General features: G+C 37.0%; 2 protein-coding genes across 2 annotated transcripts in view; both read left to right on the top strand.

Annotated features, from left to right (window-relative positions):
• LOC101863039 (carboxypeptidase O) overlaps positions 1 to 9464 on the top strand; it is a 20304-nt gene extending 10840 nt beyond the window's left edge. Inside the window, exons 5-8 of the mRNA XM_005102901.3 lie at positions 3520 to 3615; positions 3979 to 4068; positions 4635 to 4736; positions 5392 to 9464. Of these exons, the coding sequence (XP_005102958.1) occupies positions 3520 to 3615; positions 3979 to 4068; positions 4635 to 4736; positions 5392 to 5562 (459 nt within the window). The 3' untranslated portion in view covers positions 5563 to 9464. The remainder of the gene's footprint in view (positions 1 to 3519; positions 3616 to 3978; positions 4069 to 4634; positions 4737 to 5391) is intronic.
• A 2108-nt stretch (positions 9465 to 11572) lies between these two features.
• On the top strand, positions 11573 to 25136 carry LOC101862663 (ribokinase). Its single transcript, XM_005102900.3, has 8 exons — positions 11573 to 11828; positions 14753 to 14885; positions 16745 to 16808; positions 17585 to 17647; positions 18254 to 18418; positions 19757 to 19848; positions 20855 to 21046; positions 24830 to 25136. Exons 1-8 carry the CDS (start codon positions 11785 to 11787, stop codon positions 25004 to 25006), a joined length of 930 nt encoding a protein of 309 aa, XP_005102957.1. The 5' UTR covers positions 11573 to 11784; the 3' UTR covers positions 25007 to 25136.
• Positions 25137 to 27500: the final 2364 nt, after the last annotated feature.

Here is a 27500-nt window from a genome sequence, read left to right as displayed (position 1 = left end):
GACGTTTAACGCCCGGAACACTAGTGTCCCCCCCCCCCCCCCTTTCCGCGACACACACACACAGTACACAGTCACCCGTGTGCAGGCCGCCCATCCAACCCCGACACACGCCAGAGTAGACACGTGCGCATGCCAACAACGCATTATATTGTGTTGGTATGAAAAAAGGCCGCTGATTGGTCTCATGCGATCGGCTAAGAAAATAATAGCCTAGTTCACGATACAGTTGCAATGGATGGTTTCTGGGAATAGATAAAATTCGTTCTGGGAGAAAAATGAGCGAAGCCACATCTACGGGGACTGTTCTCCCTGGAAGCGACCTCGTTGAATCCGAGCTCGCTGATTTAAGTGCTCGTTGAATCCGGGTTATTTTTATTGACTATAAAGAAGGGGAAAAAACGGGGAATCTATCTCCCCTCGTTGAATCCGAGTTTTCGTTGAATCCGAGCTTGTTAAATCCGAGTTCCACTGTATTGAGCCGACTCGCTCGCCGCGAGGGCTGTTGCGACGCCGGCCGAGACAACGCTCGGTGTTTTTATTGAAATAACGACAGATCATCGTGTTTGAGGCAATACAATACTGGTTGCAATGGTCTCAGTCATGAAAAAAATTCGGCTGTATTTCGTTGTTATGATGATTGTACTCTGTTAATGTAGAGATGTTTGGTGCCCTTGGTACTCTTTTACTACTAGGGTTGTCCCACGGAAAACCGGAATTTAGCTGTAATTTGAAAACTATTCAATATTTCCTCATTCTGTAAACACACACTTGTAAAACAATCATGTGGGAATTTACCGATTGGGTACCATGAGCATCGCACAACCAAACAAACACAGCAGTTTTCCAAAGATGGCTACCCACTTGGAAAATTGGTCACGGGTAGAAGTGAGGTCTGTCATTCGGTTTCTGACCGCATAAGGTCTCAAACCTATAGAAATACACACTGAAATAAAAGTCAGTTTATGGGGGGAAAGTAATACATGTAGCAAAGTCACAGGTATACATGAGTGGTGCAGTAATTTCAAAACTGGGCATACGGATGTCAATGACAAAGTTCACCCAGGACCTTGTTTTTCTGCCAAGACTGAGGACAACAAGAGTCGTGTTAACGAACTCATTCAAAGAAACAGGCACCTAAAAATTCGTGAAATTTCATTTGAAGGTCGACTGTCGATAGGATAGTGTTTGGTGAGCTGCACTATCGAAAGGCCTCTGCATGATGGGTCCCAAAAGAGCTCACAGCTGACCACAAGACGCAACGTGTTGAAGTGTCTCAGGAGTCAGACTTTGTTGAATCGTTGTCGCCAAGCTGTCACGGGAGTCATTAACGCATCTGGAGACCTCCAACAATACGATGAAGCATTTCTGAGAAGCATTATTACCGGTGATGAGACTTGGATACACCACGTGACCCCTCCCCTGAGACGAAGAGGGATTCAATGGTTTGGAAGCACACGTCTTCACCTCCCCCCAAAAAGTTTAAAGTTCAGCCATCGGTGAAGAAACTCATGGCCACGGTTTTCTGGGATGCTAAGGGTGTTCTGCTTCTTGACATTCTGGAACCAGGACAAACTGTTAATGCTTTAAGATACTATCAGACTCTTGATAAGTTGAGAGAGGTTGTGCGCCGAAAAAGACCAGGCCGGTTGTCCAGCGGGGTCATTTTGCAGCATGACAACGCAACGCCACACGCTGCAAATGCTACGAAAGACTGGATCCAAAAGTTCGGCTGGGAAGTTCAGCCACATCCCCTTCATAGTCCTGACTTGGCCCCGTCAGATTATCACCTTTTTGGACCAATGAAACGCCACATTTCTGGACAGCGATTCACCGACGACGAAGACCTCATTTAAGCCGTGAAAGATTGGTTGAAATCCCTTGACAAAAAATTCTTCAGGGAGGGTATTTTTTCCCTGATCTAGTGATTGGAAAAAAGCGTCCAGCGGGATGGTGATTGCTTTGAGAAATAAAGCACATGTTGAGGTATGATGTGTTACTTTTTTTATTGTACTAGGACAAACATTGTTGCTTTTATGGACCTTTTCCGGTTTTCCGTGGGACAGCCCTTGTATCTGTCAAACATGAGGTTGCAGCCAGTTACCGACTTCAGCAATTTTGATTATTATGTTAAATTGAAACAGCTGCCATTCTCTTAAACATTGACTGAGAGGTAAAAGTTTGGTACCTAAATTCCCAGGCAACATAGGCCTTTCATATGAAACAGATGAATTTGACATACAGCTACTTTGAAAATTGTATTATCTGGTAGGCCTACATAGTATAATGCTAATATTTTGTTGCATTTGATGCGAAGTCCATTCTCGTGAAAATTCTGGGGTTTTTTCATAAGTTTTTTTCTCTGTAATTGAATAGTATTCTACTTCTGTATGTTACCTTGTAGTGGCATAGCCAAGATAACTGCTAAATTTCAGGTCTCTATCTCAATTCTAAGACCCCCATTGCTATGGAAACATGTTGCTCAACTTCGGAGGCCATTTTCTCCTTTTCATGTTTCCTCACCTCGCACAATTAAAAGTTCTGTATTTTCGTCAAATATGGTCATATTTACTTCATTCTTGTTTTAAATTGTAGGGAAAAGGTGATAGTTTTTTAAAAATAATGTTAACTCAGTTTTGAAATTTCCTTCATATGACTGATATTGACCGGCAGGGACTCAAATGCACACATACACACACACACTCACACACACACTTGCACTCACACACAAACACCCCCCCACACACACACACACACACACACACACACACACACACACACACATACACACACACACACACACATGCATACACACACACTCACTCTCTCACACATGCATGCGCACACATGAAAACAGACACACACACACACACACACACACACACACACACACACACTCACACACGCATGCACACAAATACACACATATGCACACACACTCACAGACACACACGCACACTTGCACACACATGCACACACATGCACACACACACGTACTCTCTCTCTCTCTCTTTCTCTCTCTTTCTCTCTCTCTCTCTCTCTCTCTCTCTTTCTCTCTCTCTCTCTCTCTCTCTCTCTCTCTCTCTCTCTCTCTCTCTTCTCTCTCTCTCTCTTTCTCGTGCTGAATGTACTCCTAAAATTGATACGCCTTCCTTGATAGTTCTTTACAACTCTTATTACCTGACCATCCTTTCTATGATATTTTAGAGTCTCTCTCTGTTTTATATCAATTAATAATATATTGCTGTGTGCTTTTCTTTCCTTCTGACCTCTGAATGTGAAAACAGAGTGTTTGTCAAATTCTTCAAAAAACATTAATTATTTTCTGAAAAGTATGTCCATGTGGGCAATACATTTGAAAACTTTTGTTGTTTCTGATCTGCTAAGAGTTGCCTTGATTTTGTCTTTCATTTCAGCCTGATTATAATGAAGGCTCATTTGAATTTTTACCACAATATCGCAAGAATTATTTTTACATGCATGAACATTTTAACTTTTCTCTCTTGCATATATATTTGGCAGATACCTTTTTCATTTGCTGTTGAGATGTGGCAGCACAACCATCATTTAGGAAAAAGTTGTTTTGATGAATTCAACCCTCAGAGTGAAGCTTTACAGGTAGCAATGTAACTTCTTTTATTATGGGGTGCAGGCAAGACTACTTAGATTATTAGCTTTTCATGTGAAGAGGGAAGAAAAGATTTTGAGATGAAATATTTTAGAAATGCTCTCAACCACCAAATAAATTACTGGACGTTTTTGATATATATTCGTGTAGAATTGCAAAATTATATGTGATAATAAAAGGATTATACTTTTTTTCCATTGAAATTATTCATTTTGAATCTACCTGAAATCATAGGTTTTATGAATGTTTGTATGCAGCACTGTTGATAAAGTTTTTATAAGTACATACTTTAACATGTTGTTTACTGACAACAAATGTCAATCAAATGTCTATGTTTATGGTTTGTTTTTCAGGAGGAATTACAACTGATCCACCCACTCTATGTTGAGCTCTTGACTTTTCTACACTCATGGAAGAAGAAGCAACATCGTCAAAAGCAAATTGTAATTCGTCTGTTGATAAACATTTTGCTGTTGTGTTTTTTCCTGTTTTGTATGAATAATTTCCTTTCCAAAGCAAAAACTTCTATAGTTTTTGTTTTTGAAAACCTTCTGTGATACAACTTTGCAAGCAAAATGTGGATTTAAAATCTGTTTATGTATTTCTGTACAAATAACTGGAGGTAATGTTTTTCTGAGATTGTCATTTTCAAGCATAGATAAAAGTTTCTGAGAAATGCGAAAGTCGAAGGTATGAATAAGATGCCGATCAGAATTATAAAAGAGGATGGTGAAGATTCCTTTTTGAAATATATTTCCACTATTGCTGTTTGAGAAATATTCACATTTTATAGAAAAAAGATTAAAGGATGTGCATTCTGTTTTAAATGAAAAATATGACCAATGACTCTGGTGTGTGTAGTTTTAACAAAACAAGATTTAGATTGTATAAGCAAAAATATTCTTTATCAGAACAAGTTCTTAGAAATTATATGGGCTGAAAAGTATTCCTATTGTCATATTTTTTTGAGGCCTTAAACCTAAAAGTTGATTTGACTTTTCATTTTCAGAACATTTGGAAAAATCAGTCTTTGGCTCGACAGAAGAAAGACCGATACCCTCGTGTTCCCATGAGATATGACGCCTTGTTCCATTCACAGTCCACTCGAGAGGTACGTGGTGAAATTTTTCCATTTTTCTCACATACACGTCACAGTCATGATTTTAGATTTGCTCGGGGCTGAACTATCAATTTTTTATTTATCTGATCATATCATTTTCTTATGATGAATTAATTCTCTTTAAAATGGTTTTGATCATTTAGCATAATATAATATATAAGACCTGGCTGAGGACAAATAACTGGGGGGGGGGGGGGGGGGGGTCACTATTCTGAGATAAATTAGTAAGTTAGTTTGGTTGAGGAAAAATAAGGAGGAGGTGGGGAGGGGGAGGGAGAGATATCCCATATTGAGATAAATTAATATGTTAGTCTGTGATGTCTTTTTACTTTTAAAATACTTTAATTAAACTGTAAGTAATGTTTTTTATTTTGTAAATTTCTAAGTTATTGTTTGTCTAAATCTAACAAATTTGGCAAAAGACATAGAATGATACCATAAATTGAAAGTCTTGTCTCAGTGTGGCCACTTCGTAGGCTTCATCAACCATGTCTCTGTCGACACCTGACTTATATATATAGTATAGTTAGCAGCTTTTTAGCGCTTGACATAGTATTTAAGTTTATTTGTTGTGAATATTAACTTTAAAGATAGTCTATTTTCATTCATTTGTTGGAGGTATTTTTGGGGTGTTTTTCCCTCACAGGTACCACATCAGTCAGCCAGCACAAGTCCTTTGATGTACCTCTTCTTATTGTCGCTTACCGTGCTTTTTCTGGTGTTGGGTGCAAAACACATCTGCTATATGATGAGAAAGAAAAGAGTTGTGAATCTGAGGTCTTTAAGTTCAACCTTTTCCATGCTTAAGAATTTATGATACTGCACTCACTGAGTGTTATTTGGATACTGCACTCACTGAAGTGTTATTTGTGATCACTGTATATATATATATATCAAAGAAGTAACCTTGTGTGATTAACTTTTTAAAGGTCACTTGATCTGATTCTGTCACATATTTTCTAGGTTTGGGACATTTTGGTTTTCTGAGAAAATCAACAGCAAATGTCATTAAATTAATATATCTTTACTGTTTTGTTTTGTGTTCATAATGAATTGTTGAATTGTAGTAACAGAACAAAGCACTACTGTTGTGTGTGGATTTTTGTTTTCTTTTTTTCAATTTGTATGTAAGAATATATGTGGGTCATGGGGTTGCATGTTTGTGTGTGTGTGTGAGAGAGAGAGAGAGAGAGAGAGAGAGAGAGAGAGAGAGAGAGAAATTTGTGTGCTGTCGTTAAATGGCTTTACAGTATGCATTTTCTGTCTTTTGATTTGTCCAGATATGTTTAGTGATAATTCTATATTGCATAGCACTTAAAGCCATCTAGGAACTAGGCACAGCATATAAATTCCATTTATTATGTAATTATTATATTGCTATTATTATTTTATTATAACTCTTTAAACTGCTGTATGTTAACAAAGCAAAAGCACAATATTTTTGTACTTGAAATAAAAATAATTTTAAAAATATACCCTCCAAGGTGATAAAAAAAGAGATAATTTAGAATGTGGTTTTCACATTGTTAGGTTTAAGGGATTTATTTTACTTCTATGCTAGGCTCAAAACTATTTCAGAAAGTTTATGGCAAAGAAATGGCACCAGAAGTTAATGTGTTACTCAGCTTGGGGGTAACACATAGACACGATTTAGATTGTAAAGGAGGTTGTGATCCAACCCTGCCATTCAGGTCCTGCCCGACATGGGTGAATACAACTCAGCAGAAAAAAAGAAAGGTATGTAATAGAATATGTTCTCCATGTTGAAATCGAACTCAGGTCTTCTATGTTACAAGGGAAAGAGCCAACCCGTTACAACACAGATGTTGTTTATTCATTCATCTGTGTGTTTATGACATAATGTGCCATATAATTGCCCTCCCTTTACGTATGTTGTAGGAGGGAACTCAGCGCAGAAGATGTTGAGATTTTTCTCCCTGTCCCTCCGTTTGTCGCCCCACCGAGGAGTTCTCTTGCTAACAAACCAGTACATTAAAAAAAAAGTTGCTAGACCAGTTGTTGTTTTTTATCATTGTCTTTTTCAGTTGCCTTCAACAGTGCTCTGTACAATGGTTTTTGTAAGTTTTCATGCTGGGCTACGTGTTCGAACTAGACGAGTTTTCTCCTTGTTACTATAGCTAGTAGTATCTCATATAGGATAGAAGAAAAATTTGGAAACACCATGACTGATTATTATTTACCGCGGAAAATCATTTTTAGTCAAGGACAAGATAAGATAACTCGTGTTCAAATATCTCAAACCATTCTTCAAATTTTTAAACAGATTTTATTTGTCACTTTTTTATCAGTCTCAGGAAATTACTATTATGTTATTTAATCTCCCCGAACTCTTTTAGAAAGGTGTTTACATGTACTTATATGTTTTATTATGCCTTTTAAAACTTTGATCCCAATTTCCGTGTATGCATGTGGGTTTTTTGTTGTTGTTTTTTTTCTTTTGTTCAGCACAGGGTTGTTTGATTGTACTGCTCAAGAATCCTTAGCCAAAATTCAAAGAATATAATATTTGCAAGGTATTGAATAAATTATCGGTATGAGTTGAAAGGAGTTTTTAAATGTATAATTCAATCTTTGTGCTACTGCAACCAAGCAACTGACTTTTTTTTCTCAGTGGTCTATACTTTTATTGCTTTTTGGCAGTGCTGGATGGCCTGAGTGATACAAGGAAAATGATATTTGATTGATTATTGTCTTTTGTACTTTGAGCAGGTAACTATATTGAGTAGACCAAGATGATCCTTTTGGGAATGAATGAATGAATGATAAATATGTTGTCTTTCATACCTGTTGCCTGCAATAATATTCCAGTGCTATCAAGATAATGCATATTCCACAATCAGCCAAATCAATTTCTTGGTGTTTCCAGATCAAGCATAAAATTTATTCAAGTAAATGCTTTAGGAGCATCTTACAAACTTACAGCATTTTCATTCATTCTGTCTTGTAATTTCCTTCCTTGTTTTTTATTGGAATTAACGAATGCCCGCCAAGTCTTGGTTCTGATTTTGGTGCTTTCTTGTTTATTAGTTTTCTCCAAAACTTCGAAAAACGACTTAACAATCATGGAATGGCGCTGATGATTTGTTATTCTTTATACATTGTATTATATACTACATGATCCAAAAAGCGATAATTTCTGTATACAGTCAAATCTTGTTATACTGCCTGCCTTGGGATGAGCGTACAGTTGACGGTACAGCAGGGCTGTCAGAATAACGGAATAGCACTCATTGCCACCTTGACTAGTGGTAGACTGGTAAAGACTAGAGACAAACTGTGGCCAGTCATACTTTATCTAGATCTGGTTTGCACGATTGCCATGGGCATGAAAAAAAAGACATGAAGCAATCTATTACATGAACACCTCCAGCTAAATTTTATGTTAATCACAATTGAAAGAAGCGACGGTCAGAAGCTAGGCTATTATATGAGTCAATGACCCTTCAGAAGTACCATGTACGTTTTGGTGGGTTTTTTTACCTGATTCTCGTTAGTCCTTGAGCCACCTTGACCTGTCATGCAGACTTGAGCGTGAGTCCTCACAAGAAAAGCCTCACAGGTGCCTGCCATTGTTTTGATCATCAGGCTTATATTTGGGGATTCCCTTGAAGTTTCTCCAGTGCGATTAAATAATGTTATTCTAATTTTATTTTTTAAATGGACTACTGCCTAAACCATAAAGTAATACCAGTATTAGCATTTTCATAATCAGCTCAAATCAAGAGCAAATCAACGACAAGTGCTAGAAATAGGCTGAGCTCACAGAGGTGAGTGTGGGAAAGAGATTATTAAGCAGCCACCATGTGTAGTTTGCACCTCTAACAGCTAATTCGCTGGTGGTATAAACATGGCAAATTTGCATTAGTTTAAGGACAGTACAACTCCGACAGCTGGCGGATGGCAGTGTAAAGATACTATTTCATATAGGCATTCTTTTTCTTACATGGCAAAACCCAAAACCTGACAGTAACAGATAGCAGGCCTGGTGGTATAATGGGGGGGGAGGGGGGTGTATGAAGAGATTTATTTTTTGTGTATAATATCTGTGTGTGTGTGTATGTGTGTGTGCTGATCCCAGTATTTAAGATACTGTCAGTAGTGTTATAACTGCTGTATTTTCAATTTTTGTATTAAGGCTGTGATGCCCTGATATTGTGTTATGCTGTTATACAGTAGTTTCAGACTTTCATTCTTAAAAGTGCTGGTAATTACTTGCATTAAATATCATTATAATGTTTTTGCCAAGATGAAAATGTGACATGAGATTCTTTGCACATGTGCCTACAGAGGAAAGGTTTATCAGTGTTACCTTTGAGCACCAGCTAAATGCATTGCACTAAACTTGAACAATATAGGGCCTACTCCGGCAGCATTGCTTGTCGTTGAACTGCCAAAAAAACATGCTAAATCAGAATATTGTCCATGCTCAAACTTTTGTATAGGTCTAACTTCTAATGTACTTGTAAGATTGTTTTTTTCTGAAACAGGTCAAAGTGGTTGTTGTTATTTAAATTTGGTTTTATTGTTTGATTGTTTGTTGTCACTTTGTCTTAAACATATCTACAGATGAGCTTGTAATTATCGCTTTTCAATGAATATATTCATAAAAAGACTTTCCTTTGAGAAATTATGATCACTGCAATCCATAATACTGCTTTTGAAAACAGCAGAAAAGTTTCAATACATTGTTGCCTGCTATATTCTGGTTTCTTTGAATTTGTTTTAGTGAAAACTATTTAAAACGTTTTTCCCACTGCCTGTCTCTGACTGCTGTTTTTTGTGTTTTTTGGGTTGTTATTTTTTCTTAATTCATTTTGCTTTGGCCTATGAGTAACACCTCTTTAGTTGTAGGTGTTGTCTCCTTTGTAGGCTTCTAGGCTAACTGCTGAAAAATATTGACATTTCCCACCCTCAAGTGAAGCTATATAAAGGCAGAAACCTTTATGTCTTAGTCTTTGTAGATATGGAGCATGCCAGCTACCTAGCCGGGATCGTTTAAACTCTGATCATTCTTTATAAAGAAGACAGAAAAGAGCACTTGAACTCGAACCACGCATCTTTTTATTCTCTAATTCATTACCAGGAATCAGAACAGTTGGTTAATAGAAAGGGTATTCTGGAATGGGGAATTGTGATATAATTTGAGTTCCTTGTTCTTGCATACAATGACCAGGTTCCTTATCAACTGTAGCTCAATAGTGTCTCTTGATTGTTATTCTGTCATAAATTAAACTGTCCTTTATCAGATCTGGCTTGGGGGCTTTTGTGGTCTTGAGGTACCATGTTCGCCTCTCATTCAGTAGGTACGGTGTTTGAATTGTGACAGTGACAGAACATTTTCTTCTTTAAAAGAAATTCTCCTTTGACTTTCACCTCCTTTCCTGCTCTCTAATCATGTTCTGTCGTCTGCTTTGGTCTCCACTTTTTGCTCCCCCCCCCCCCTCCTTGGCCCCTCCTTAGTGCTCCTGAATCTTTAAATTCTGCTAGCTAATTTCTACTGCCACTCCTTGGCTCCTGCTCTTACTACTCTCTTTCAGCCCCACCTCTGATCTTAAGGTAGGTAAAATCAAACACCTAGACTTCTCGGCTGAGGGCGAAAAAATCTTGGAGATTACCTTGATTCTGCGGGTGGTTGGTGAGTGCTCATCTGGTGTGGTTTGCTCCTTCTTTCCTGTCAAACACCTATCGTCCTGATCTCTCCTCCTTCTTTTATATATATATATATATATATTTGTTACTCTCTTGTAACACATCTAATCTTTGGCACTTATATGACCTTATAGTGTTGCAAAGGTTACCGTGTACAAATTGCACATGTTAAAGATCTCCTGGTGGTCCTAAAATTGATAAGAATAGACTTTGGTCGCCACCCGAGTAAGATTCAAATTTGATTTCTACCAAAACTGAAAATGCTTGTGTAACCCGCCCCCTCTCTTGACCTTATGCCTTATGCAGTTGTGAGCGCCGTAAAACACTCACCAAAAACATATTTTAACAAAAACTCTTGCTTAAACCTGTCATTGTGTAGGTCTACTAGCATAACACGTTCTTAATCTAGCTGGTGCCGCCCTGCACCCCTGCCCCTCATCCCCTTTCCCCCAGTTCCGTCTCTCTTTTTTTTTTCTTTATCTTTTTCTGTCGGTCTCTCTGTTTCTCTCTCTCTCTCTCTCTTTCTCCCCCCCCCCTCTCTCTCTCTGTTTCTCTATTTCTTCTCTCTCTCTCTCTCTCACTATATATATAAATATACATAGTAGTCTTGTGTTCCACTCAAATCACAAAGTTTAATGTATTTTGGTAACATTTCTCATTCCAAAACTATTCTCAGGACTGATCAAAAAAATTTTTAAGCTACGTAACGTGCGTTGCCTTGGAAAAGTCTCTTAAATTTTAGAGTGTGCTGTGCGAATAATAATGATGTGCAAATAAAACGAATTATGTCCTACACTTGCGTCGTTGAGTCTGCGTCTCAACACAGAGATATTGCTAATCAAGGAACAACGCAAATCTCTAGACGAGTTAATTGTTAGATTCAAGATTTTCACTTGTTTTGCGCTTTCACCTAAAATTCAGTTGCGTTTTTGTTGGATTTTTGCTGAAAGCCCATACATTTTTCACTTTAGGTATAAACATAGGCCCTACGTGTTCACTGCCCCCTCCCCAATACACATACAAAGAAAGAAAGAAAACCTATCAAAGGTTGATTTTAAAAAAAGGTGGAAGTAGGCCAATGCTTTGTCGTCAGAAAACTAGTATTTTTTTAAAGTGCAAGTAATTGGTATCGCTACTGGGGCTGAGAGTGTACTCGATACCACGTTTGTGTGTTCAGCCCAGCTGTTGTTTGGGGGTGTGTATCACATACGTTCTTTCATTGGGGCTTTGGCTTTATGACCTGATTCATGACCTTTCGTTGCCCTGTGTAAGAGGTCGCAGATAGGCCGAGGCGTGGGGTGTGTCAAGTGTCAAAGGTTATTGCTTGTTGACTGTTTCGTGTGTTCCAACGAACTCATCTTCAACAACTATGGATGTTGTCGTCGTTGGCAGTTGCAACATTGATTTGATAAGGTGTGTTACTGGGATAATAAAACACGCTATAGTTGTTTGGTGCGATGGGGATACTTATTAAATTAAACTCTGCCTAGACTGACTCAAGACCCAATAATAATTGGCAATGACCGGCACTTTGAACTAGAATCTAGATTATCTAGATCTAGAATTAGATATCTAGATATCTAGATCTATATATATCTAGATCTAGCTTAGCCTAGACCTCCTATATTATAATAAAATAATTCTTGATTAAGCTTGATCCAGGATCTAGATTAGATCTAGTCATGTCTTTCGAGTCATTGGCATTGTAATGGTGAGCATGTAGACCTACAATTAATTTGTGAATGTCTTATTTCTGTATCATACTCATAGTACATCATACTCATACTACATGTATTGGACATGGTCTAAAGCTAATAATTGCTATATAATCTAGATCTAAATCTAGTATATATAAGACTTAAAAATAAAATTAGCTATGCAAAAATTATTATATTATCATAGTTTATATTATATTACACACCTTACCGGTGGCATTACAATTATGTTTTAGATTATAGAACTAGTGTCAGTGTAACATGACTAACTTTTAACACTAGAGAGTCTAATCTGATGAATCGAGTAATCATAGTATTTGTTGATGTAAATGATTTGTCCTGAATTTATTTCTGGGAACACCATAAAAAGAGACTGAATATTTCTTCTTCTTCTTCTCGATCGCATCACACTTGAAGTCCGGTATCTGTCATAAATTGGGCCGTCCTGCTCAGTTCATCTGGCGGCCCATATAGCTTCTTCTGAATATTTAATTATATGGTATATATATATAGATAGGCCTCCTCTTTGTTTTGAACGATGAATTTAAGTACAGCAGCAGGTGTCACGGGTGGTTGGAGAGCGCCACTGGTATAGGTCATATAATTCTTCTGTACTTTCCCCTTTCACTCTATATGTCGTTTCTGTCTGTCTGTCTTACTTTTATTTCCTGCATTAAATGACGATAATTGGTTCGATGAGCTTCTCTTTACTCAAACAAATAAACAAGCGTGGGTGGTTGGTAGGTGCTCTGGTGTGATTTGCTTCTTCTTTCCTATCAAACATCTATCGTCCTTTTCTCCCCTTCTTCTTTTTTATGTTTGTTACTCTCTTGTAATACCTCTAATCTTCTGGCGCTCATATGACCTTATGCAGTTGCGAGCGCCGTAAAACCTCTACTAGAACTAAAAAATAAACAAGCAGTAAATATTGTCACTTAATTGGGGGGGGGGGGGGTGTTGTTTTTTTTTGGGGGGGGGGGGGGGTTAATGTATTTTGGTTAGGAGTGGAGGGGTTAACTTTAAAACTAATTAATAGGAGCTGAGTGCATTCTGGAGCATGACTACATTTCCTCACTGCACTAGCAAAATGGCATGTCTCATTTTGCTACTTTTGAGATAAATGGAAAAAACTTGTTTAACGAGACTGTATGGCCTATATTTATTATATATCGATCTATTATTAATTTAATGGTAATTAATTTTTATAAGTAGGCCTACTTGCCAAGCATGTTTTTTTGTGTGACTGCCAGCGCATTTTTAAGTTATGTCATTTTGCTAGCGCAGTGACAATATACTCTTCTGTACTGAGGGAGCTCTCGTGGTCTAGATAGGTTGTGTTTGCATCAATAGGTCCCGGGTTCGAAACGTGACAGCGACGTAAAATTTTCTTCTCTAAAATTTTCTCCTTTTACCTCCTTTCCTGCTCTTTAACCATGTTCTGTCATCTGATTTCATCTGCCCCCCACCCCACCCCTTTGCCCCCTCCTCTGAGATCCTGACTCTGCAGCCTATCTAGACTGCTATTCTTTGGTTCTTTCTTTAAAAGTGGTATCTTTCAGCCACAGTTCTGATCTTAGAGTAGGTAAGATCTAACATCTATATATAGCCTTTTCGGATACGGGCAAAAAATATCGGAGGTCCCGTTTGCAAGTTGCGCACGTTAAAAACTTAAAGATCCCTCTTGGTAGTCCAAAATCGATAAGATTATAGGCTTCGGACACCACCTGGGCAAAATTCAAAATTAATTCCTACCTTGAATGTTTAATGTGTCCTGTGTGTGCGCTCATAGGACCCTATGCAGTTAAAACACTTACCAAAAGAAAACAAAAAAATAACTTCTGTACAGTTTGCACTGAGTGCATGCATCAAGGAAGGTAGGGTGGTGTATGCTATGTATAAAGATGGTGTACAGGTCTGGCCGTATGCTCATGTGTATGGGGAGGGCTCAAAGGGTTCCCACCACCCCTATATCCTAGCTTGCTTCTCACAAGAGAATTTTTGTTGTTTCCACAATGTTCTCACATAATTTCGAACGAGATATGTAATAGAGATTAAGAATACAAACTAATAATAGCAATAGCGAAGGTTTTATGTCCAGTATATTGAATCCAAGCATCTACTGTGAAATTGTTGTCAACTTGACTGTCGGCCATCTGTTTCACTCAGCTTAATAATGCAATGCAGCACAATAAGAACCAGCAAAAAGGAGAAACATTGGCATATCTATGCATTTGATCAATGGTTATTTATGTGTATCAGTTTGTACTTGCATTTTGAACTTACATGTTAATGTGTTGCCTTTCAGGGGAAACAGATGTTAAACATTACTCGTTTTGTTGGCGTGTATATTTTTTTCAGTTTTTCTGGACTGATTTTGAACAGATAATATTATTCTTTTCCAGTTTGAGTAGGTAAAACAAAATCTTTAAGAGTGCTTTTCCTTCTCTGGGTAGATCAATGTTGTAATTTTATGCTATCTCTTTCTGACCCTGTTCATTGTCTTCAGTTTTTCATGAATAGTGTGAAAGAGAAAGTGTGGTCTCTTTAGTCTGCTGGAGTGGTACGTACATATTATTTGCCTTACTATAATATGAGAATGAACTCATCCCATCACGTCCCCAGCTATGCGACTCATTTGCCAAAGGAAGGAGAAACCATTACTGGTACCAAATTTTCCACTGGTTTTGGTGGGAAAGGAGCAAACCAATGTGTGACAGCTGGAAAACTTGGGGCCAAAGTGGCCATGGTCAGCAAAGTGAGTGGTGACACTTCTGAAATAATGATGCACTCAATTTTGGACTTTCTGACATCCTTCTGTCTAAAATCTCTAATCTTCGGCACTTAGAGGACTTATACTTGTGTTTGATTGGACCACAAAACTTGTACTAAACTAGACTAAACTGAAATTGGGGTTGATCAGATAAAAGTTGTACATTGAAATAGGAGTAACAAACACTGTTGGCCAGAATGAGTGAATAACAACATAAACAACGCTGTCAGCGTGTGGGAAGTAGCTGACTACTAACTGTCATGAAAATGTCAAATATTGAGCTCACAGGGAAAGCAGTGTTTATGATATAATGCACAAGATAGTTTGTTCTATAATGTCATGGTCACAATCACATGATGGAGGTAGTCACCATAATAATATGAAAGTCAGTTTTATAGGAAAATGGATAATTGTTCTTTATAGCCATGATTGTTGAAACAAGTGGCTGCTATGTATTGATTTTCCTGTAGGCCAATATGAGTTGCATTTAAAAATAACAGACATGCTTTTTAATGTTCTTAGGCTAATTTGAAAACTTTTTACATGTATTTATGAAACATGTATCGTGTTTGGTTGGTTATATTTTTTCATTGCTTTGAAATGAATTAATGAGTGTGGGTCATTTTTATTCAAGTTCAAAATGTTTGCAGGTAAGACAATAAAAAGTTGCAGCATTAAATGGTTTTCCTGAACACTCTTTTATTTAAACGTGTTGGCTGATACACACACCAGCAGACACCATAACTTTTATGTACAAATGTAGAAGAAACTGGTGCTACAAGTATGGACTCTGACATGTATGTTGGTATTTTCAATAGGGCTTGACTACTGAGATTTAAAGATTTGGGTTTTTAGCAAAGGGTAGGGAGTAAAATTTTCTCCAGATGTCACTGTACTTGTTATTCTAAGATTTCCTACAAGTTGGCCTATGACATAGGTCCCTATAAAGCTGCCAAACATTTTTTTTATTTTGGTTCTCTCAACATGCTTATTTTTTTCCTTGTGTTTTCCATTGTTAAGTCTTCTGTCATGACGGAGTCCTAATACTGAAGTCCTACCACCATTGTGTGTAGCTTGCTTAGTGTGAAAAGAGTTTATCCTGGCCTTTTTTTTTTTTTTTTTACAAATCTTACATAATGTGTTTGCTGGAGAAGCATTCTTTGGTTACTATAATATGGTAAGCTTGTACTTTGGTCTATTTTCTATTCTACTTTCTTATCTGAGTCTGTTAAAAGGTTAAGGGCTCAAAAGGTTATCTATTTTACAACAATCACATGGAAATTTTATCTGTCTGCTTTGAACTACAGTGGCATTTGTGGTGTAGTAATATAAACGCTTCACTGTCGCTCACAGAAGATATGCAGTTGATTTTCATGTGGGGAGAATATATATCTCCATTTTTCTGTTGGGACGCATCCTCTCTCACTCTCAGTAGTCTCATCCTGGGTTGTCCCTGACAGGCACAGTCAAAGCAGTTCTCCTCCTATATGATCTAAATAGAGTTGATGGGGTTGTAAAGCTTCTACAATTACAGTAACATGAGGAAGAGATTTTACCCTTAAAAGTTAAAACAAGTTACCTATTTTTATGAAGCTGAAAGGATACATTTCCTTGCATAACATAAATCAAATACATGTACTAATTTTGTACCTAAAGTTATACTGTCAATTTGTTGGGAGACTAGGGGTTTAATGACTATTATTCTTGAATGATTGAATTATATAGCCTTAACGCGTTTTAATTATGAAAACACAGCACCTACATAACCAATAGATATTATCTGATTACATGATGCCTGTGCCCTTTTATGACTGCCTGTTTCTCATTTATGTTTTCACCGTCAGGTTGGCAATGATGCATTTGGCCAGGACTACTTGAAAAATTTGCAAGACTGTAATGTCAATTGTGGTGAGTTTGTGTTATAATTACAACTGCATAACTTTTGCAACCCACTTTTTCCAGAACCAGAAGTTATTTGACTTGTATAGATAACTTTGATCTTAGCTTTAAAAATTTGAAAGGTTGTTTTTTTCTTTTTCTTTATGATTTTAGAATATCACAAGACAGCCCAATTGTTGTTGGGTTTGTTTTTTTTTACCTTACCCCTGTTATTTCTTGCTTACCTCTTGTTTTTTGTGGGGGGGTTTTTGTCTTCTACCAAGGTGTCTTTAACATGCACAGCATGCACATGACACCTCTGAATTTTTCTATCTTTCCTGAAAAGACCGTAGGTGGTTGATCCCATAGTTCTGTGCTTTGCAAGTATTTTTTACTCTCAGAACCTGATGGGTGGCATCCAGGGATTACAACAAAGAAATAGTCGTGTTCATTTCTAACTGAACACTCTTTGCGCCTTTAGTCAAAATATCTTGCCGGAGTCATTAGTGTAGCAGTGAGGCACTTCACTGTTGCACACTTGAGACCTTAGTTAAATTTCAGAGAGGGGAAAATTTTTATCGAGTATCTCACTTTTTTTGCCGGGATGTAGTATTTCTCTCAATCTGTGTTGACTTTTAGGTCTGAAGCCCACCTTCTAAATGACCTAAATTGTGTTGATTTAAAAGATTATTTTTTTTTATTCTTAGAAATATATTGGCTCATTAATTTTTAATCCACACTTGAATATATATCAGTTCTACCACCAATGGACTCAATTATTGTTCAATCACATTTTTCTTTTTCAGGACAAGTAAAAGTCGTTGATGATGTATCTACAGGAGTTGCAGCAATTACTGTAGCTGACAATGGTATATCTTTTTAGTTACTGATACTTTCGGCAATACGAATGTCTACAGTTAACTAGTATTCTGGGACTGTATGTTGTGTAGTGCTCTATTTTAAAACCTTGTTGAAATACAATTTATGTGTTGTGCAGTCGATGAGATTCAGATAGACCCAGTAGCTCATGTTATAAAGAATTTTTTTCTCTGCAAACAGTCACAGAGCTGTAATTGTAGGCAAAAAAAAGTGAAAATATGGGTAGTGATAGAGGAACTGAAAATGACAGCAAGCTGAATATTTTGTTCAGAACATTTTCTTCTTGTGTTCTGTTTCAAATATAGACAAAATGATTGGTTTGATAAAAACAGTATTGAGGATAAAACTGAAAGAAATTATGAACGAAGCACTTTTTCTCTCTGCAATTAAAAAAAAATGTATGTTGTCTTCATTCTTACTATATTTGTTTCTGATACATACTTATAGGCCTACAAATAACAGACAAACAATTTCTTTTCCTTGTTTGTTTTTCTTTCAGGTTGTTGTTTATTTTTGTTTGTTTTTCCTTGAGGTATTGGAGCCTACGTGGTTGATTACAAATTATACCATAAATGCTTTTTTTTATTAACCAACAGGATCCAACTGCATAATCATCGTACCTGGTGCTAATGATCTACTTACTGTATCTGATGTTGAAGCTGCTGAAGACCTGATCAAGTCTTCCAAAGTACTTGTCTGTCAGAATGAAATCCCCTCTGTGATATCACTTGCTGCTATGAAATCTGCATCAAACCACAAAGGTTTGTGGTTTGTATCATAGTTTTTGGGATGATTCTGAACTTTAAGACACTGTTTACATTCTCTTTTACTCGTCTATTGCTGCAGAAATGGTCAATGTTCTATTATTGTTGTTGATAAGTTCGGTTTTTTTAATGTCTATTTTCCTTTGTCCGCTTTCAGGCCCAAAGTAATGTGTGGTCATTGGTTCAATATAAAGTGCTGGCATTTTGTTCCAGTGGAGAGTTGGTTTGGGCTTAAGTTGTGTGGTTTGTTCCTTCAACTGCTAGTTCATCGTTATCGCTTACTAGTGTATAGTAAGAGGATGGTTGACGGGTGCTCTGGTGTTGTTTTCTCCTTCTTTCCTATTATCTCTCCTCCTTCTTTTTTGTGTTTGTTACTCTCTTGTAACACCTCTAATCTTCGTCACTTATGATCTTATTGTGTTGCAAGTGCCATAAAACTTTTAATAAAACAAATCTGTTGAAAAATGTGACCATTGTCATGAAGACTCATAAACTACAACTCATAGAGAGTTTTACCTTTGTTCTTGACCAGAGGCACTTTGTCTGTATCTCTTCTGGTCTGCCAGTTGGCACTTGAGTTATTATCTCCCTTAATTTAATAATAATAATAATAGATAGCATTTGTATAGCGCATATCCCCACTCAACAGCAGGCTCTATGCGCTTTACACTATATTATTATCCCAGCAGACCATAGAACACTCCGAAACATTCTCAGCTTCCCATGAAGCATACAGTGCAAGCAGCTGATTAAGAGCTCAAACCAAGGAGTATTATACAGATTTCAAACACTAACAAACTGACAAGATCTTTCGCTGCCTATAGCCGGGTACCCATTCCCAACTGGGTGAAGTGAGGAAAATTCGTGTAAAGTGCCTTTCCCAAGGACACAACGTCGGGCCCCTGACGGGATTCGAACCCACAATCTTACGGTTGCGAGTCCGAGAGCCTAACCACTAGGCCACTGACGCCACAATTTGTCATTTATTCTCAAGCTACTCGCTCGGTTAATGAGATATTGAACAGGATGAGGGGATAATAATATGCTTCTGTGGTCTGGATCTTAAAATGAACACTGATAGTGATGTAGGGGGGGGGGGGGGGGGGTTAGAAGTTGTGTGTGTGGGGGGGGGGGGGTCTGTCTGTGGTAAAAACTAAATTGACATTTCTCTTGCTTGGGTTGTAGCTATCAATGAGCATTTTCGGTAAAAGTACCCTGGCAGACGGCTCATTAAATAAGTGCAGATAGAGACTGAAATCATTATTATTCATTGTATTTGTGCCCAAATATTAATCATTTTGAAATGAGTGAAAGCTATGTTTTTCTTTTCTTCAGTCAAAGTTATCTACAATCCTGCTCCGGCACAGAAAGATTTTAACCCAGAGCTGTTCAGCCTGCCTGACTTTTTTTGTCCCAATGAAACTGAGGTTAGTATTATGGCAGAACTTATGAAACTGATTTGATGAGACTTTTCGTGTTGACCTTATTTTGAAATTGTAAAATGAATTATCTTTTTAAAAGGAATTATCTTAATGATAATTTCTGACTGTTCCACAAATTACTCACTTTGAGTATTGTGAAGATAGAAGTATTCCAACCCAGGTATGACATTTCAGAATTTGGGTGTTGCACGCCCTTTGCATCTTCATTTTACTCTTGTCCACTGTTTTTCTTTCATTTTGTTTATAAGGTCCTTTTTCTGTTTGCTGCACGCTGGTTGCCAATGTGTTTTCAAATATAAGCATATATTCACAGCATTGATAGTGGTCGTGTTTTATTATCATCTGTCATAATGATATTGCCAGCTAAAGTAGCATGTTGTGCAAAAGTTTTTTTTACAGGTTACAAAAAATTTCTCTCTCTCTTAACTTCTACTTTTTATAGAATTTAAGAGATTTTTTCATCTCATTGTCTGTTTTTCGTACCTGGGATAAAGTTACATTTCTTCCTCAAATAGAACATCATGCTCCATCTCTCAGCATCTTGAACAACGTTGGAAATTTTAGACTTTACCAGATTATATCTGATCCCAAGGATATACTATTTCTTTTAAAACATGGTCAAAAATGTGTAGCCCCTGTACTTTAGTATACAAAAGAAGTTCTTTCTCGTCTTTACTAGAATAGTAGTAGTAAATAGTTTTTCAAAGCATATCACATTCAGCATAAGACAAGATACACACACATCTACAGTATCATAACATATGTATTGATTGTGGTTTAGCAAAACTGCACTTCACTGCATGTTTAATAGTTTTCCTTAAAACTAACTGCCCACTTTTCTTTCAATTTAAGAACTTGTGGAAGTGTCCAAGTTTTCTGTTCAATGTGAATTTTTGATACACATGCCACATTTTGCCCTTCAAAAAAAAAGAGTAATGATACCTACAAAAATCAAACTAACAATATTATTATTTGCGTTTTCTCATCTCAGGCTGAACTGTTGACGGGCTGCCCTGTAGAAAGTATCGATGATGCCATGAAGGCTTGCAGGGACCTAACTGAGAATCATGGTTGTAATTCTGTGATCATCACCATGGGTAAGAACGGGGCTGTGTATCAACAGCGGAGAGGAGTAGATCCTCTGCATATTCCTGTTGATGCTGTTGCAGCTGTTGATACAACGGTATGTATGCTTGGGGAAGATGCACCATTCTTAAGAATCAAATTGAAATTGTTTAACGGCCCCACTGAGCCAAGTTGGATCTTTTGGGTGATGGGCTGTTTCAACCAAGCCTATCAGGACCAATCCAGGCATATGTATAGATGGAGATTCCCTATGAAATTAATTCCTTACTCAAGAATAGAACTTCCATCCTAAGTGTGCAATAGCAAAGCTCCTATCTGCTACACCACAGACTGCAGTCAACTTTACAAGGCAATGATAGAATCAGTGTAGAATTTTAAGGGACATCAAAAAGTCATATAAAAAAGCATTTCTTCTTTATAATTTCAACTGAGCAGTAGGGTCCATTTTTTGCCAATTTATTTTATTCCCCAGCACTACATTACTATTTTTTAATTGTAGTGGACCACCTTTAACTCGGTCAAAGAAAAGCTACTCTTGGAGACTTGTAAGGACAAGCACAACAGGCCATTGTTTTAAAAAAACAATGATCTAGATCAGTTATCAACTTTCTGTTCAAAAATATTTTCAGATCGGGCATCTTATTTCAAATTCATTATCTTTCAATATAAAATCTTCTTTAGAATTTCTAAGGACTCCGCTAAAATTTCTAATTTGCGTCAGTGGAGGCCAAATATTCAAAATTCATGAGAGAATAATCTATAAGGGAGATAAATACAAGGTCTATTTTTGCTGAAGGTATTTCCTGAGTTGTTTCCTTTCGTATAATTTTTTTTTTTTTTTTTTTTTTTTTAAAAGGGGGGAAATGGGGGCTCGTGCATGATTTTGTTTTTAATTATGCATGCGTGCGTGGGAATTAATTCTGTATTCCTCTTAACCGTGTCCAAGGAAAAAGTCCCCTGAGGCTGTTCATTTTTTTGAAGGGCTAGCATAGCTCACTTCCTAAAACACTAGATGTAGAAGAGTATAATTACAGTCGGACCTGTCCAAAGATGGCCACCTTTTGTCAAGGAGAAAATTGGTTGTCATAGACAGGTTGACGTCTTACAACAGTGTCATTATAATGTAGAAAACATGCAGGAGAGAACATGGGAAGTGAACATAAATTTGTATAGGTGATTGTTTTATTCAGGTTGCAGTTGGAGCAGGTTGGAATGTTTGCCAAATAAGAAAAGAAAAGAACATAAATCTTGGAGCAGATATATTTTTTAGCTAGATATGTTCTCCTAAATAATTCAACGGGTGAACGTGAGAAAGATTTTTTTCCCCCTGAAATTACTTCTGTCATCCTATATTCATACAAATGTACCAAAGAAACATTCTCCAAGTGGCTTGAAGTGGCAGTCAAGTCTTTTACACCCAAAAATATAATATCAACATACAGTTCATCGCCTCAGAATTATTTTGTCCAAAGTGTACTGAGTAAAGAGGCACTTTGGACAAAATAGTTCTGCGAGGTGACGAGTTACTACATAGTTACAACACCTGACTCCATTTTCCTGTTAAAAAAGGGCACACTCCTATATACTGGCTGGCTTTATCTTTTGTTCACTACTCACAACACACTTTTCTTTGTTGAAGTTGCTGTCACGTGTGAATCCCACACATAGCAGCATTAAAATAGACATGAACACAACAGTAAGAGAACTATGAAGATGAGGATATTTAACTCTCTTATGTTAATCAAAATTGCGTAAAAGAGAAGAATATATATTTTTCATATTATGAATGATATAAAAATATGGGTATTCAAGGATGAACCAGTTTCACTCACAGCGTACACAATTTGAGAATGTCTAGATTCTTATTCTGTTTCAGTTATAATTGATAGTACTGGTGATTTCTAATTGCTTTATTTACCCCAATTCTTTCTTTTAGGGAGAGGGGTTTAACCGAAATGAGTACAGTGGAAACCTGATATAATAGGGATGGTGGGACCAGAGAAAAAGTCCTGTTATATCAGATCCCTGTTAAATCAGAAATGAAAGGGAAGTAATCATTTGTGCACTAAATCCAGCTGTATTTATTCATGGGTAGTTTCCCACGGCCTGAGCATGACACATTACGCATGCATGTAGCTAGGCTTAGAGCAAGATCGAAGTCTGCAGCACACCGTAGTCCTCTCTCGCTTGCAGTGGCGTGGCTTGCGTGGGCTTGCTCTATCACTGCGTTACTCTCTCTCTCTCTGTCTCTTTCTCTCTCTCTCACCTTTTTACACTTTGTTAACGAGCATTTGACCTTGCTATAACCGATTGGGCTCCGATAAGGCCCTGCTATTGCCGATAACTTTTAATAGAGACAAAGAGTAGGAAAAAACGGGGATTTAAAAAATCCCTGTTATCAGGGGCGAAGGCTGACTTGTTTGACAGGGTAATCAAAGTGAAATGGGACCAGATAGGGCCTGTAGATATCACACAAGAATCTTACTCGAGGCGGCGACTCTGAGTTGTGAATGAAAACAAATCCGGAATTCATATTGTATGTTCAACCGCCAAAATAATCGGGAAAGTATCTTATTAAATATCAGTTCCCACTAAAATTAAACTTAACTTTAGATGTGTGAATACATAAACATAAAGCAAAGAAGCAGAGATGTCAGTACTAGATCTATATGTTATAGATCTACCAGTGAGTCTAACTCTTTGGTAGAACCTGACAATTTTTTTTTTTTAAATTTCACATTTGGCTGTTTTTGTTAGCCTTTCGCGGCCAGGAGCTGGTGTCATAATCGAGGTCACGATCTGATTATAGGACGGTAAAAAGTCGAGGAAAAAAAACAAGCACAAGCAGCAGTCAAGAGATTATTAAGAGTTAGTTCCCCTCACATTTGTGAGGTAGACTCGACCAGTGTTAGTTAGCTTACTTAATCAGGGCTTGTGATTTATTTTAACTGTGGCCCCAAAGGGGTGAACAGGGTATATGTGGCAATGAAACAGCTTTGACTGCCATGCACATGTTCCCTTCAACTCTATTCCAGCCTCACTTTATTTGTTGATTACGAACGTCTTTTGACATTTAATTTATGAGGTTTACGTTTAAGGATGAATTTGATAGCGACAATGTTTCAAAATTAGAAAGGGAAGCAGTGATTATTTGATTATATAGACGCTTCGCCCCTGCCTGTTATTACCGATCACTGTTATTACCGGGCCTGTTATATATGGTTTCCACTGTACTTATGTATTTTTATCTTACTGGTGGTTCCCTGCTGCTCTTAACTTGACAAAAGAACATCAGAGAGATCTTGTCAGTATGGTTTTTGCACCTATAAAATGGCAGCTCGCACTGTATACATCCCAGGAAGTTGAGGCTGTTTTAGAATGCTATATCTGGTCTGCTGGGATAATAATAGAGATTACAAAGGGCATAGAGCTTGCTGTTGAGTGGGAATTTGAGCTAAACAAACACTATCTATTATCTATAATGTTTCAGGTATCAAGGAACTTGGACTTTGTCTTTTGCATAGATTTTTAGTTGTTTGAAAAATATAAAGGACAAAAGAATTGATATTTCAATGTTTATTGGATAAAAGAGTCAATTAAGTTCTTGAGAGTTTGATGCATCAGGACTCCACTGGATGTGTATTCAAAGTTCTGATGGAAGGAGTGAGAGTATGTGATTGTAGGGAGTAGTCTTGGTGGCTCTTTGAGCTGTAGCTAAATTGTTTACATGTTATGACATTCACATATTGCGCTCACTTTATCTTCAACTTTGATATGAGATAACCGTATTGCCATTGAAGGTATTGTTCTTATTGTTTGTTTTTTAAGCAAAGAAATTGAATCAATTTTTAATGTTCATGTTTTTGTCAAATCTGTCTAGGGTGCTGGAGATTCATTCATTGGGTCTCTTGCTTATTTCCTGGCAACAAGACCAGAGCTTCCTGTACCAGAGATGATCAAGCGGGCAAGTTTCATCGCTTCCGTCAGTGTGACAAAGCCTGGCACACAAATCAGCTATCCCAGGGCAGATGAGCTGCCTGCTCATATATTTTCTTAACATAATAAATGTGTCACGACGCTGTGGAATCAAGCGCTCATCAATTTTTTGGCATGTGAAGTTATTGGTATTATCCTAAAGTTCGTTCATTTGTCTATCTTTCGGTAAAAAAATACCCATCTGTCTTGAATAGAAGTGGAGATACACATTTGCGATTGAAGGAGGTAGGGGTCACCTGGTTTCAGAAGTAAACTTAGCAAGAAAATGGCCGCCAAACTTTGATGACTTCCAAAGCTTTAAATTAGAGTCTTTGGAGGCTACAAATTTACATTTTTTGTGCCTTTCATCGTTTTTCAGCAAAATTCACTCATAGTATATGTTTTTGATTGGACATAAGTGTTGAGCCAAAAAACTAAAATTCAATAAAAATTGCCAAATGGGCAGGAAAATACCGGTTTCTTCGATTTCATTATTTTGTTTTACGAGCGCTTGATTTCACCACGATGCTTCACAAATATGCTTTAACCAAGATGCCTCTGATTTGTGCCATCCTTATATACATTCATCTTATTGCTGTTCTCTTTTTTCCTTTGCCATAGACTATTACATTTTTAAATTGTTGGTATTGGGAAGAATAATCGTGTTTAGTATTGTTGACTGCCCTTCCTCGCAAAATATTTTATTCATTGTCATATTATCCCAGAATTCACTTCTAATGAAAGTGTGTGGGGTTTTTTGTTGTCTCTTCTTTAATATGTTGATGTAATATGAAATGGTTTATTGTGAAACAGGTAATTGGAAAGACAGTTATTTTGAATAATAATTATGACGTTTTTGGTTTGAACTGTTCTATAAGTTTTTATGTTATGTCTCAGGAGCTCTCTTGGTCTAGAGGTATGATGTTCGCCTCTCAGTTCCTGTATTGAAAGCTGCCAGCGTCAAAAAAATCTTTGAATCTTTTTTCTCTAAAATGTTCTCCATTGTCTTCCTTTTCTGTTCCCTAGTCCTGTTCTGTCATTTGCTTTCCTCTCCACTCTCTTCCCCACCTGAAAGCACGGGGCCCTATGAAGTTGGAAAAACAATCACATATGTGAAGATCAGTTGCACTGTAGGTTGAAAAATCAGCAGTAAACTACCCCCGAGATCTAGCAGAGGTACACAAAAAAGAAGATATTAATGTTTTATCACCCGCTTAGATATAATATGTTTTGTCGGAAAAAGAGGCTTGAACCCAGTTGTTGTTTGTAAGAGCAGTTGAACAATAAATGTTTTTTGCTCTTTATTTCTCATTTATACTCTTTGGATGTTTTGTCTGTTTACACAAGGCGCAGCATTAATGCTCTCCATAGGTGCTCTCTTCCTCTCTCAAAAAGCATTCGGAAAGTATCCTAATTTATGACATATATCACAAAGTCTTGTTTGGTATTTTTTTTTTTTTTACAATCTACATTTATATGTATCTTGGTTTTCCCTCTTACAAGTGTAATGTTTTCTTCCCTTCCTGTCACACTCTGATCTGTCTCAACCTCACCAATATTGATTCTTTCTTTTTTTTTCTTTTCTCCTTCTTCTCCTCAAGATGACTCGAGATTCTTCTCAAGTTTCTGACTGTGTTGATACAAAATGGCATGAGATCCTGTCTTTGAAAAGATAATGATAAATGAAAAACACAACATTATATAATATTATAATATTGTTTGATTATTTAGAATATGGTTTTAAATTTGTTTTTCCTATGTTTGGAATTTGTTTTCTAATGTTGCTTTTTTTTCCAATTTTGACTGTATTGTATTATTAGTATCCAATTGCAGAACAAAATACAGTGTTCTTGTTGAAAAAAAAAGAGTTTCCTAGTCATTGCAGAACAAAATACAGTGTTCGTGTTAAAAGAAAAAAGTTTCCTAGTCATTTTGGTTACTTTCTGTTATTAATAGTGGTGACACATATTTAATGTTATCTCTTTCTAATGATTTTGTAATGTTGTTACTTCTCTTATTGACTTATGCCACCTACATGATGAGAAAAAATTTCTGAATTTTTATTTTTTTTATGCTGTATATTCTGATCTTCTGAAAACCCCAATAAAAACAAAATTATATTAACTATAACTTTTGTCTTGGTATGTTTACTTTTATTATCTCTACTTTGTTCAAATGTTATTCAGTGTATAGGCCTGTATATTGGTCCCTTTGTGCTTTTACTGTGAGAGATAAATTTGATTCTTGTGTCGGGAAGTCTTATATTATACCTCTGTCTGTCTGATGGGACATTGTAGCCAGCATAGCAAAGTTGGACCTTGCAGCGAAGGGTATATCTCTGCCTTTCATAGAAAATGCTGTTTATACTGAACAGGGGTGCATGAGTGGAATAAGGATTGGGGATGGGGGAGGGGTGTGGTGGGGGCTCAATCTCTCTGTTATAGTGGTCCTGTTTGAATATTTAAATAGTCGAACGTATCATTGCGAATATACATCTACTGTTTTAAATCAAATAAGGCATGACTTGCCTACAGCTCTCTCTCTCTCTCTCTCTCTCTCTCTCTCTCTCTCAACTC

The sequence above is a fragment of the Aplysia californica genome, unplaced genomic scaffold (genome assembly GCF_000002075.1).
Source record: "Aplysia californica isolate F4 #8 unplaced genomic scaffold, AplCal3.0 scaffold00348, whole genome shotgun sequence".
NCBI classification, from domain to species: Eukaryota; Metazoa; Mollusca; class Gastropoda; order Aplysiida; family Aplysiidae; genus Aplysia; species Aplysia californica.
The sequence above is the reverse complement of the archived record's forward strand: the minus strand, read 5'-3'. Positions and strand labels throughout refer to the sequence as shown.

Bases quoted from the DNA above. Each gene is read 5' to 3' on its own strand.
- LOC101862663 (XM_005102900.3), top strand. From the start codon at position 11,785: ATGGATGTTGTCGTCGTTGGCAGTTGCAACATTGATTTGATAAG. The intron at 18,419-19,756 runs GTTTGTGGTTTG...TCTTTTCTTCAG, and splicing joins ATCTGCATCAAACCACAAAG to TCAAAGTTATCTACAATCCT. The intron at 21,047-24,829 runs GTATGTATGCTT...AAATCTGTCTAG, and splicing joins TTGCAGCTGTTGATACAACG to GGTGCTGGAGATTCATTCAT.